A 13,245-nucleotide genomic window follows, 5' to 3' on the forward strand; every position below is an offset into this window, starting at 1 on the left:
AGGAGATCACGATGCTGAGAGGCTGGGATAGCCCTCCTCCCTGATGCAGGAGGGAGGATGGATGAGGTAAAGTCTGGCAGACCCCTCCCTCCCTGCTCCCTCCCTTCCTGGTATACTGGTGCATTACTGCTCCCACTTCACTTCTCTGAGTTTAATCAGTCTGTCAGCAGAAGCAGACTCAATCAGTCACTCCCCCAGCAACAGCAGAACACGCTCCTCCTGATCCCTGACCAGCACACCGCCAGAAACTGCTGCAGCCTGCTGTGCACTTATGATGTCACGGCGTCGTAGTCATGATACCTGACAGGATCCCTGCTATATTCTTCTGAGGGGACACAGATGATGTCATCAACATCCTAATCACATGTTCTTTCATGAGCTTGAGTGGTGAAAGAACGATTCCTCTGGTAGTACCATTGTGTAGTATGGATGGAGTTGATGTGCGGTCAGAGATCCCGTGATGGGGGGGGGCCTAGCCGGGGCAGCTCCTGTCTCTATGTTACTAATGGCAACAGGATGACAGTGAGCTTCTGTTCCACCCTGACTGGAGCTGCAACAGTTCATTAATGTCTGGAAAGAATTTGAACACTTTCCAAGCAAAAATGTCACATGTTCGGTTCTGGACTTGAACACATCAGGGTGTCATGGCAGCAGCACGAAGCCTCGTGAACATGCCACTGTGGGCTCTGGGAATCCAGATTTGACACATTTCCTTGATATTTTATCACAGAGTAATCATAAAAGTAATCAGGAGATTAATTCATGATGAAATCAATTGTTCCAGCCCTCGAGTGCCGACCTTATTTGTGGTTGCAGGGAGTTGTGAAATATTTAGTCTTGGGATGAAAGGTCACGCTCCGGTGTCCCTGTTGCACCCAGTCATGCTCGTCAGTTGATGGTAGCTGATGTAGCACCTAAGTTGGATTAACATGCGTGACGATGGAGGAGTTTAGTGATGCGGACGTTCACTGTCCAGGATCGCCTCTCGCTAACTCCACTGTCATAACTCCATTCCATCAATTTTCTGGATTGTTCTGTAGAAAAGCTCACGAAGGTGCGCGTCATCCCACCTGCGCTGAGGTAAATACGTGTGTGAAGAGCCAACATTGGCCGCGGCGATCAGTCACTCCACACCGTACGACAGTTAGAAGCCGTCAGTCTAGAGAGACGCGAGTCCAGATCATCGGCAGTCTAAATAACAGCCGATCTCAGTGGTGATGGCAGGAGAGAGGAGAGGAGGCCGGCCCACCACCCACCAACATCACGGCCTCCCTGGATGAACGATGGACGGGAGCGGGCCACGCCGCTGCAGAGTCACCAGTCAGGACTGGTCCATGTGGTTCAGAGGTAATTGCTGACTCAGCATGGAGGGCAACGGCGTGTTTTTACTGAACCATGGATGTGAGAAGGCTGGAACAACAAAGGTGTCTTATCCTGAGGAAGACAAGCTCCCTTTATTTTTGTAAATTGTAGTTTTTCCTCCCTAAATTAGGCCTTTAAAATAATGACTTCCTGAAATCTAATGATCTAAGACATTAAGTTATTAGTGCTGTGTGTTAATGTGGGTCTTGGTCTCATCTGCCACAAAGACAAAAACTGTTCCAGCTCTGATGCAAATCTGGCAGCCAAAGTGCGCTCAGCATCGTGGGTCTTTGCGCTGATATGTTGCCATGTCATTTATTAGCTCAAAAGTGAACCATGCTACTAACCAGTTAGCCCAGTTAAGTTGTAGTAGCTCAAGACCCCACTGGAAGGTTTGCTCTGCTTCAGGTGGGAACTGGAGAGGAAGAACTGATCGATATTTAACAAAGAGGACGAAGGGATGCGTTCCAAACCAGGTTAGCGCCATCGAGCCGCAGCTCCGTCGGGTTCTTGGTAAGAAGCCTGAGACGAGGATGGAATGGTGGTGTTTGAGGCAGAACTGAGAAGAAAGCAGGCGTTTGAATGATTCGCCATCCCAGATCCACACCTCACAGTCCGGCTCTGGTTCATCGGCGCGGCCAGAAACATCTGTTGAAGGGCACTTTGTTTCCTTCCACTGGCTCCTGGAGAGTATTGATTATTGATCGAACGGCTCTTGCCTCCAGCCCTTCATCTCTCTCCGCTGCAGGAGCTGTCACTTCCTGAATCATGACTCAGATTTCTGTCAGTCATGAATTCTGGAACTGCCAGTGGAAGTCTTCGTCCTCCGCGCGTTCCTCCTCAGCAACAGATCCTTGTGTGCTCGCATGTCTCTTCACTCGGACTTCCTCCAGTAATCTGTTGTCCAGGAATCGTCTGCCAGCAGTGTTTTCTGATGCTGTGTTTCTGACTGTTGGAAGGGTTACGGAAAACTGCTCAGCCAAAGCTCAGGAAACTTGGTGGAAGGGTTGAGAATGTAGAAGCAAGAACTCCTCACGTTCCGGAGCAGGTTCATGTGATTGGAAACAGATTTTTATCCTCAGTTGACGTTGTTGGATAGGAAGTTCTTGAGCAGAACGTCATACCCACAGAGCTCATCATGTAAGGAGGTGTTCAGGCATACGAGCAGTGTTACACAGCAAAGTTCTCCTCACGGCGCCCCTTGGTCCCTCTCGATGAGTTCATGAGTCCTCTGAGAATTTGCGGTTGTCTCTGGACTTTTTGCTCAGTTTCTCAGGAACCTGGTGGAGGTCCTGCGCTCCCCAAGTGTAATTTGAGATTGTAGATACCCATGAGTGATGTACTGCTGTCTTTCTTTTTCTGTTTGCTTGAATTTGGTGATAAAATAAGTTGGTATGATGACAGTTCACCATCTTGCTAATGTCCGTATGTCCAAACTGTCACTGATTCACGGGTCTCCTTCTTGTCCTCAGAAGGGTCCTGAACACATCGGCTACTGCTTACCTACACAGGCGCAGCAGAATGAGTCCTGTCTCTTAAGGGTCTAGAATATGAGCGGACGTCTGGTCGGGCCCGGTGGCCTCCCCGCGCCTGTGGTACACCGGGGGAACCGTGCTAATGGCGAGTGAACAGGACTTTGCCCTGTGGGACTCTCAAACCTCAAGCTGAGCTTGATTTGATTTCAGAGGTGGCGTGAAGCTGAATGTCTGACTTCAAAAGTGACGTCAGATTATCTGAGCTGTGTATGGAGCTACGAATCCCATCTGCTGTTTTGGTTCATGATTTTGGTTTCTGACTTTGGTCTCATACGTCTTCAGGAGCTTTTTCCAGCCGGCTGACAAACTGCTGGTCCGTGCCAGCATCGAACAGATGAAGGGAACCACTTAGCGGTGAACATAGTGGAGCGTTTAGTCACTCAAGAGCCCGATTCGTCCCCCAGGAGCTGATGGCGACCAGAGGAGGTTCAGCTTTGAACTTCATCAGGAGGACCAGCTCCTGCTGGTTCCACCTCACCAACAAACTCAACTTTGAGTTCTAACATTCTAGCAGAGTTGGTCACATGACCTTCTTGGTGGTGAGGCTTTTGGTGGTGTTTCTGAATATTTGTAACAATTGTGTCAGTAACCGTAGCAACACTACGATCCATGGTTTGCATGGATCGTAGTGTTGTCACTCCACGTAGTGAGTGAATGGTCTTGTTTCCATTGTGGCTCACGTGTGTGTGTGTGTGTGTGTGTGTGTGTGTGTGTGTAATGACATGACAATAAAGTGGATAAATACATAGTCATGATAATCAAGTGCAAAACTGTGGCCACCAAGCAATGCATCGTCATACATGTATTAAATAAAGATGCTGGAAACATGCATTTATGGTTTTTAATAAATGTTTTCTTTTTCAGGGACACGTTCCAGCCTTGATCCTAATCACTGACGTACTGGTTCAGATCCTTTTAAGTGGATCAGAACATTATCCTGATCCACATTAGATCAAGTTTTCTACGTGTGTTGTGATGACTACATGATGCCAGATATTCTGGCTGATACCTTGACTGTTTTTCTTTCTTTCTTTCTTTCTGCATCTCATAAAACACAACAGTTTAATAATGAACTGACTTACAAAAGTCTAGAACTTGCAGTGCAGTGCATTTATTTCTTTGAATTTAATAAGAATGACCAACTAATAAAAGTCTCCACAGGGGATCAAAACTAAACTTTATTTAAAATAAAATCAACATCTCATAAATGAAAAATTAAGAAATGTTGAGTGCACGTCCAGGAACACAACAGCCTTTAAGAAACAAACCTATTGTCCATCATAACTAGAACCGGACCAGCAAGTGGAAGCCCCTCCCTCCGCTGGTGCTCCAGACCCGCAGCAGACGGCTGACTGGAGGAATGCTAAATATCCTCCACATGAATCAGTCACCCTCCAGTGTGAAGGCAACCTCAGTGGCCTTTCCTGTCAAAGTGGCTTCAGTCACCATTCATGATGAATTTGTTAAAGGAAGAAGACTGAAACGCTGGAATGTTGTGGTCACAACAGTCGTCTCAGTCGAAAAGTTATGGAAATGATCAGATATCCCCGATAAGTAGGAGGTTAAAAGCTACAGAAACGTCATTTATCTAGCGGCACATATCGATCAGCCTCCGCCCTGCTTCACCGCTGCCTCCACTGGGCTGATCAATGTGTCCGTGACTCCTTCGATGCATAGCAGAGATATTTAGTCCCCGGAGGATATCGGTGAAGCCACAGATTAATAATCCTGACCCAGTGAATCCAGGCTGGACTGGAGGCAGCCGTGCGGGGCGACTAAGAGATGTGACAGATTTTCCCAGAGAACTCTCATTGTTCAGGTATTAAAGTCTGTGGGACTGTCCGCCCCGTCTGAGTGTCGGGAGAAAACTTGGTTCCTAACATGCCAGCAGATGTTTTCAGAGGGAACTGCAGTGTTGTGTGAAGATGTGTGAGCAGAAGCCCACTGGGATGATGGCGTGTGGGGAACGTGGTGCACCCAGGTTTGGTCTGACTGGTTGTCTCGGTTGCGTCCTTCAGGGCTGCAGCATGTTCACCTCAGTGAAGGCCTTTGAGGGGCAGCAGTACTCCACCCTGAAGAGGCAGTGCTTGCAGAGTGGCCTGCTCTTCGAGGACCCCCGCTTTCCCGCCATTGATGACTCGCTCTTTTACCAGGGCAACCGGATTGGACGCGTGGTTTGGAAGAGGCCGCGGGTGAGTTGGTTCATCCAGTCAAAGTTTCAACTGATCACAGCTCACAGAGGTGGTGGAGATCTCTGACCCCGATCAGTCAAAGCTCGGACTAGTTGGAGCTCAGGTCACCACACACAGGCCTCTTGCTCAGGGGGAGTAAACCACACTTGGTCTACTAGCATAACTAGTAGCTGTACTAGTTTCCTGTTTGGCTCAGAGCCTCACAATTATTGCAACCACCACAACTTTTGTTCCAGAAACGAACATGTTTGCTGTGACTGGTCCTGGTTTCCTTGCAGGTCCAGATTCATTCTACAGCTGTTATTGCTAGCTAGCAGCTAAAAGCTAGTGAGCAGATCAGTTGAAATAGAAACTCTGATCTCAGTGCTCTGATCAAAGCAGAGTGAACTCTCAAAGTGAACTAATGTTTGTTACTTCATGATCTTGCACAAGTGTCAACTGGATTTGGGGTTTGAACACCTCCTTAACCTCTTTACCTTCTCCTCTTCAGTCTGGCTCCTCTTGTTCTGTTTCCAATATGTTGTTCTACAGCTCGCGATCCCCCAACATTTAGCTGGACAAAGCTACTGATAACTAGCGGGGCAACTTTTTACCCGAAGGCTCTCAGGCACTCTTCCTGGTGCAGTGAATGAAGATGATTCCCTCTGCAAAGAAAAAGGACCTCGCGGTTTGTGATTGTTGCATTTGAAACTCCTCATTCAGGTTCCCTTCCTGGCTGGAGTGGTTTTTAGTGGCTAAATCGTTGAGTGGAAAAACCTACAGCATGATTGTACCAGCAAAGTTTCACGTTTGTATGTGTGGTGTTAGAATACCTGAGCTGCTAATGTGACTGTTCTCCAGGTATTAGTCAGACCCCATGTACTTCCAAGGGAGCAGGGATAAAACCAGAAGTTTATTTGCGAACATGTAACATATTTGTTGATATCTTCTGTTTTATGTGAAGCTGTCATATCAATACACTGTCCCACTCGCGGCTGTGTTCTTCCCGGAAGACGATGATGGCGGAAACAGTTGGTCAGTCACCTGAGTTAAAGATGGCGTTGTTTACAACCAGTAGAACCAGAAGCGTCACACTCTTGTACATAAGTGGACGTAAAGGATGTTTCACGTGAAAACGTTCACATCAGGGAGTGTTGGGTAACCAAGATGGTGGCTGTAAGATGAATCCTGAGAGCTGACGTGATGTTAGCTGGCACTGATCAGCGCTCTGCTCCGTGGACTCCATGTTGAAGCTGCTGTGCTTCCTGGCTCAGGCTATCAGACGCAGGTCCTCGGGATCCAGTGAGCCGACTCCCCCGCCGCTGTTATTCCCCTCACACAGCAGGCTGCGCTTCTGGATGGAGTAACCTCCTTCTGCCTGTGTGCTGCTGCAGCGACAGCCAGCGTGCATCACCATGGAAACTGGGTCACACAGATTATATGTTTTGGTCTGTTCTGATGTCAGTCATGCAGACAGAGAGCTGGGAGAAGTGGAGGGGAGAAGAGGAAAAAAAAAGGAGGAGGAGCCTCCTTTCCTTTCTCGCCAGGACACATTTGTGTCTTCTGTCAGGAGACGAGGAAACCCAGCCGGGTGCAGTTATTTTTGTATTTGTATGAAGCACATGAAGAGGAAAACTCCAGCGTTGCACAGTCAGCATCTCTCTTTTTAGAGCTTAGAATCATATTTCTGATTACTAACCTTTTGCCCAACTGATACTGATTGATTGGACACGTGAACCTCATGCTAAATTCCTTCCTCATGGTTTCTGAAGTCTCATTCTGACCGGAGCGATCGTAATGAAGTTGAACACCCAACCACTTCAGGGCCAGAGTGGGTTTGAGAGAATGAAGTGTCCTGAGCAATCACCATGTTGTGACGTTCCTGACAGAAGCTCAGTAGAAGTAGCGCATGCACATGGATTCCTGCATCCCTGCGTGTTTGAGCTGCAGCTACGTTGTCAGGCGTCCTCTGGATCGTTGCGTTCTATTTTAAATTATACAAACAAGTGCAGAAATTATGGATAGTTTAAAAACTTAGAAAAGGGGAAAGTTTAGCTCCATTCTGTATTTCTTTGAAGAAGTAAAGCGCCGCCTGCACGTTCGGCTACGTCGCTTTAATATTTCACGCAGTCGAGATGGTGACAGTGTGAAAGCAAAGATCCGAGAGGTTGTGTTGTCAGCATCAAGGGGTCAGAGTTCACAGGCTCAGCCCCCCCAGAGTGTGTTGTGCTCTGTGTTATTTTTGCTCTGATGCATCAAGGCGATATTTATGGCTGCAATGAAGTCCCAGTGGCGGAGTGTGCGAGCATAAAGAGACGGCTCTGATAAAATGTTCTCCTCTCTGTCTCACGTTGCCTCTCGGCCTGTCAGCTTCCTGCTCTTCCTGCGTCTCGTCCACTCTTTGGTGGTCATTTATGTCTTGACCGAGTCGGCAGCCCCACGCTAACGATGCAAGCCGTCCGGCTGAGATCTCCGCGTTTGGAAGGAAACATTCTTTGGCTGAATCGGGTCGTGGGTCATGGTGCAGAACTCCTGGGACGAGAGCGTAGCTGTAGGACAGTGTCACAGCACCATCGCTGTCAGCAGATGTAATTATTGGCTATTGCCAAAACAGTTGTAAGGAAGAGAACCTGTCAGCTCGACATTCCGCTGCTTGCAGCAGTGACAGCATTTGTCCTGGCTTTGGTTGTGTTGCTACACTCTGAACACAGTGGAACAGTTCTCAGACAAAGACCGTGAGACCACATCATCGCTGCGTCAGGTCTCAAGAAAGCAGGTCGACAGAGATGAGGAAGTTACTCACTGTAGGTAAATGTGAAGCGGAGCCAGCATGGAATTCAGGATTCTGTCTGTGGGCCAAAAGGTGCAGGGAGCAGAGGAGCAGTGGCCCGAACACCGACCTGCCTGTTCTGGGGGGTCATGACTCCAAAGGTTGGGAACCCCTGTCCCAGTCAAATGTTCAGGGAGGGGGTCAAGAAGTGACAAGTGCAGCACTGGGAGTCCAGTTAGCGATCAAAGAGACCCAGAGAGTTCACACGTAATTTTTTTGCTTCATTAGCAAACGTCCTTTGGAATAATTTATAAAACACACACACACACACACACACCCTTGTGGGCCAGGCCAAAGAGCACACTGCAGGACCAGCACCATGGAGAGCTCCATCAGTCCTCCTACCAGAGGGCCTGGCCCTCTTCCCAGTTGGGGCCATTGACTGGTGAGCTCTGGGACCAGACCGGTGTTGGTGGTGAGACCTCAGCTGGACTCTTTCAGGCGTTGCCAGGCTCCAGACTGTAATAAAGCATCAGTTAGGGAGTTATGTTGATTGGAGACTCAAATTGATGTGTCCAAGGTGACCCCGCCTCTGGCCCCGTGGGACAGGGCCCTGGCCACACCCCCATCCCCACCCCCACTCAGCTGGGGGGGGGGGGTCAATACACATGTATGAGTGCCTTTGACAAACACCTCACCCCTGCTTCAGGGGTCTCAGTAGTCTTTTCGTGTGTGTGTGTGTGTGTGTGTGTGTGTGTGTGTGTGTGTGTGTGTGTGTGTGTGTGTGTGTGTGTGTCTGGATTCCTCCCACCAGCTGATGGATGGTGTGGAGGAGGACAGTGACTATGAAGCTGCTGGAAAGCCTCTCAGTAGCCGGGCAAACGAGGAGGGAGGCCGTGCTCATCCACAATATTCACATTACTTGAGTGTCTGCAGAGCCGGCGGGGATCGATACTCTATTACTCTTCTACCCGATCCATTGTGTGGACAGCAGGCCACCACAGGGAGACCCCAACCATACCCCCCCCCCCCCCCCCCGCTGCTGCACACCAACAATCAATGTTGCTGCAGATAGAGAAAAATAGAACGTGATCAGAGATCCTAGCTACTCTGGTACAGGTCAGACAGCCTCCTACCTCCCTATCATACATAGCTTCACGCGCACACACACACACACACCAGACAGGAAGTACCTCTGCACCAGTCTTTGTGGCGGGGGGGGGGCATCAGGGATTTTGCAGCAATCAGCTTTGCAGAATCAGCAAATGCCTGACCTTGGCTGTGTGTGTAGCTTCAGTTCACCACTGTCTCGCTCTGGTATCTTGGGGTTTGCGTCTCTGTTCTGTGACAGTGTCTTCACCTATCAGTCCGTTCTTCTTCACTGCCCTGAAACAGGAGTCGCCAGTGGGGCACAGCACAACTTCCCGCTGGGGTCTCTGGCTGTCCCACCCTGCCTGCCTGCCATGACAGGAAGAAAGTCTTCCCCCTGATTTGAGTTTGTATCAATGGAATGTGAATCATCATCATCATCCGAGTGAGTAATCAAAGTTGTAGCCTGAGATGTTCCTCAAAGTAACCCCAACTTTTCCAGTTTATGATCAGATCTTCCCGCTGGTCGACTCTGTCCCAGGGCGGACGGCTCATCGCTCTCAATCCCTCTTTTACTTTTCCAACCCTAGTTGAGTGCTGCAAGTGGGTAATGATGAAGAGCTGCTAAGTGGAGCGGCGGCGGATGTGGCCATCGACCCAGCGGGTCTATAAACCCAGAGCGCCTCCCCCTCCCCCTCCCCCTCATGCTCACGCTCCCCCTCATGCTCACCCTCCCCCTCATGCTCACGCTCACCCTCACCCTCCCCCTCCCCCTCATGCTCACGCTCACCCTCACCCTCCCCCTCCCCCTCCCCCTCCCCCTCATGCTCACCCTCACCCTCACCCTCCCCCTCCCCCTCCCCCTCATGCTCACCCTCACCCTCACCCTCCCCCTCCACCTCACCCTCACCCAGCTGGATGTAGTGAACCCATCCAGCTGTTCCCCTTGTATTAATAATCAGCTGGAATGCAGCTTGTCTGATTTACTTCAATATTCATAGTAAAATTAGACGACCATGGTGTGATGCGGGTCATTGGGTCAGTTTGGATCAATCAGCACAATTTCTTTCTTTCTTCTTCTTTGAACATTTTGGCTGCAGCTGAAGATGATTTACAGGGTTAATCGATGACTGGTTTAGCCAATCAAGCAGCACATCCTCATGTTTCCTGTTCTGGAACCACAACATCGATTACCAGAGAAGTTGGCAGCCATTTTCTTTGATGTTGCTGAATTCTTGCAGGCCTGCCAGTGTTGTTCAGGCTCCATGTGTCGGGATCTTGCCTGAGATTACAAATTACAGATATTTTCTACGGGGACTGACGGACTTTGTGTCAGAAGTTGCCTCCACATAATAGTTGTGATGTCACGCTGAGGCCACGAGTCTCTGACTACTCACCGAAGTAGTGAGGCAAGTTCCATATTTTGTTTTTTGGTGGTCGAGAGTGCATGAGAGGACTGCTTTGTTCATTCGTTGATCATTCAGGGCGCCTCAACAGTTTGCAGGGGGAAGCGTGTCTTCCTGCAGCGACATCCATCGGCAAAAATCACAAATTCACAAGAGCTCAATCAGTCTCATGTCCCAGAAGAGGTTTGATTTCGGGGTCTTGAGAAGACCGATTCAGAAACTGCAGGCCAAAAAAAGTGAATATTGAACTCTAAAAAGTTGTCTCGTGCAACTTGAAGACTAATTTGACCAAATACGAATCCACAGTCCAGAGCAACATGCAAATCTGTATTTGATGCAAACCATTCCCACTATTTGGCTTTTCTTCCTTGTTTGTTATTCATTCATTTTAAAGTTTAGCCTGAAGTGTGTGTGTGTGTGTGTGTGTGTGTGTGTGCGCGTGTGTGCGTGCGTGCGTGCGTGCACAAAGGGCAGAGGGACAGTGTGTCTCTGCAAATGGCGAGTGTCAGCCGGCCGCCTGTAATAATCATCCCACACATTATCACAGGAACCACAGGACGTGTGTGTTTGTGTGTGTGTGTGAGAGAGAGAGAGAGAGAGAAAAGCGCATTGAGCACCATGTTATTGGCTGTAATGAAGGTCTGTGTGTCCACATTGTGGCAGAAAATGGACCTCGACACAGCAGCTGTAGGAAATGGGATTTCACAAATGCGTGAGGCCTCCTCCTCCACCCGGGAGACGATCACGATACGAGAGCGACTCAGACTCATGAGCTCGCCTCGAGCTCGCTGGGTTGGAGTTCTCCTCTTTGGTCATCACACGTGTACACAAGCAGAGCTTCACCAGAATATGTGCACCCTTGAATTGGAACATGGACATCTGGAGTCACAGCCCATGTGCTTGTCTGTCACTAGGAGCTGTGCGAGGACCCTCACCTGTTTGTCGACGGCATCAGTGCTCATGACTTACATCAGGGGCAGCTGGGTAACTGCTGGTTTGTGGCGGCGTGCTCCAGTCTGGCCTCCAGAGAGTCACTGTGGCAGAAAGTAAGTGTGTGTCTCTGTGCATGTGTGTGTGTGTTTGTCCGATGTTCATATTGACGCTGATATTAATTCGAACATGTCAAAAGCACAAAATAACGTTGTATTTCCAGAGGGTGTAAGGTCCCCTCTCTGCCCGTTATCCATCGTCAGTAACACATCAAGGAATAACGAGCAGCTCCGTTGTGCCACAAAGACACTTTTATTAAGTGAACACAAGTCTGCACTTCACACACAGAACCCTGGAAAAACACGTCCTGGTGGACAATTCGAAGGCGCTCCAGAGTTCCTGGGCACATGTGACCTTGACCTTTTACTTTTCACCCGCAAAATTTTTTCAGTGCATCCTTGAATCCCATTGGACAGTCAGAAGTGCTGATCATGACACAAAACACACAAGAAATTTTCTCTCTGTGCTGAGGAAGTTGCATCTCCCGACTGGCTGATTACCGACGTGTGTGAAAGAGAAACTAAAGTTCTGAGATTGATTTGCAAGTTGTTTTTGCGAGAAATCCCTGGTGAAGGAAGGAGACGAAGGACGTTGAACCCCACGAACCTCACACACCTGAAGGTTGGTCCCGTTGTGAATGTGAGGTATGAAACGCCGGCGACGCTCAGCTGTTGCTAGGGGTGACGCTGCAAGGAACTGACAAATATCAGGCAAAAATGAATGACTTTATCTGCCTTGGTCACCAACTGCTGTCGGCTCAGTGACCTGTGCATCATCAGGGTTAGGGGGGTAAATACATCTCAGGTGTGTGTCTGCTGCAGGTAACTGTCCATATAAGGACAACCTGATGAAGGACATCACTTCAGTCAGCTTCACGAGTGATGGGAGGAGTTCGCTGCAGCTGGTCAAGTCGATATCACATGGTTGCTGATGGTCGTAGTTCTCTGAAGAGGTAACTGCTGTAAATACTCAGAACCGTGAAAGGAAACTACTGACTAATGTGAGAGTGGAAGTTTTGAGCTCTGACTGTGACTCCCTTTGTTCTTTCGGCTGTAACTAAGAGAAGTAGGTATGGAAACATTTTCACAAGCCACACAGCCTCTGAACATGCTGATACTTCAAAGGCCTTTTCAGACCAATGAGGAGAAAATCAGCGTCGACACCTGTCAGCGGCGCTCTGGCGCAAGACCTGGCAGCTGTCTGGCTTGACGACGGTGTCGCCAGCATCCTTGTCTGACAAGATTAGCAGAAATCTAAAAGGATTTACAGATTACAGCTAAAGTCAAACTTGTTTTTCAGGTTGTGCTGAAGTTTACAACACTTGCAGAAGTTATTTTCCAAATGCAACTTTAACACAAGTGGTTTGAGGGTTGTATTCACAAGAAGATACGAACTAAACCTCAGACGTGGCGCTGCGCTTTGTTGGGATCTTCACAATACACCCGCCAAGTTTTAGGCTGATTGGCCTTTGACAACAGGGACTAACGCGCGCACGCACACACACACCATACACACACACACCATACCCACACACACACACACACACACCATACACACACACACCATACAGAGATTCCATCTTTTATTAGAGATCTCTTTAAAGATGAGTTTGCACACTAAAAAGTCAAGATAATGACTTTCAGTCAGAAAATGCATTATGCAGATTTATGGCTGCTGAAAACTCCTGGCTGGAGAGCTCATCTGTTTTTGGCTCACAAGCCAGAAAGTTAATTCTGGACCCCGGCTGCTGCCTCTGTTAAGTTTCCCCTGTAAGTTGACAAAGTGTGCAGTTAATTAATGGTCGACCGATCGATCGGCCGGCCGATTAAATCGGCCGATTTTTGCTATTTTTTAGTAAATCGGCATCGGCCGATTATTTAATTTGGTCGCGCCGATTTTCAGTCAGGCACATCTGCGGGCAG

General features: G+C 48.8%; 1 protein-coding gene across 3 annotated transcripts in view; it reads left to right on the forward strand.

Annotated features, from left to right (window-relative positions):
* Positions 1-13,245, forward strand: part of capn5b (calpain 5b) — a 41,325-nt gene that overhangs the window by 4,945 nt on the left and 23,135 nt on the right. For all 3 annotated transcript variants that reach the window (XM_086225957.1, XM_086225959.1, XM_086225958.1), the window contains exons 3-4: positions 4,916-5,089; positions 11,248-11,379. In XM_086225957.1, the coding sequence (XP_086082083.1) occupies positions 4,925-5,089; positions 11,248-11,379 (297 nt within the window). In that variant the 5' untranslated portion in view covers positions 4,916-4,924. The remainder of the gene's footprint in view (positions 1-4,915; positions 5,090-11,247; positions 11,380-13,245) is intronic.

The sequence above is a fragment of the Aulostomus chinensis genome, chromosome 15 (genome assembly GCF_037954235.1).
Source record: "Aulostomus chinensis isolate RoL2024-O1b breed Wild chromosome 15, RoL_Achi_v1.0, whole genome shotgun sequence".
Lineage (NCBI taxonomy): Eukaryota > Metazoa > Chordata > Actinopteri > Syngnathiformes > Aulostomidae > Aulostomus > Aulostomus chinensis.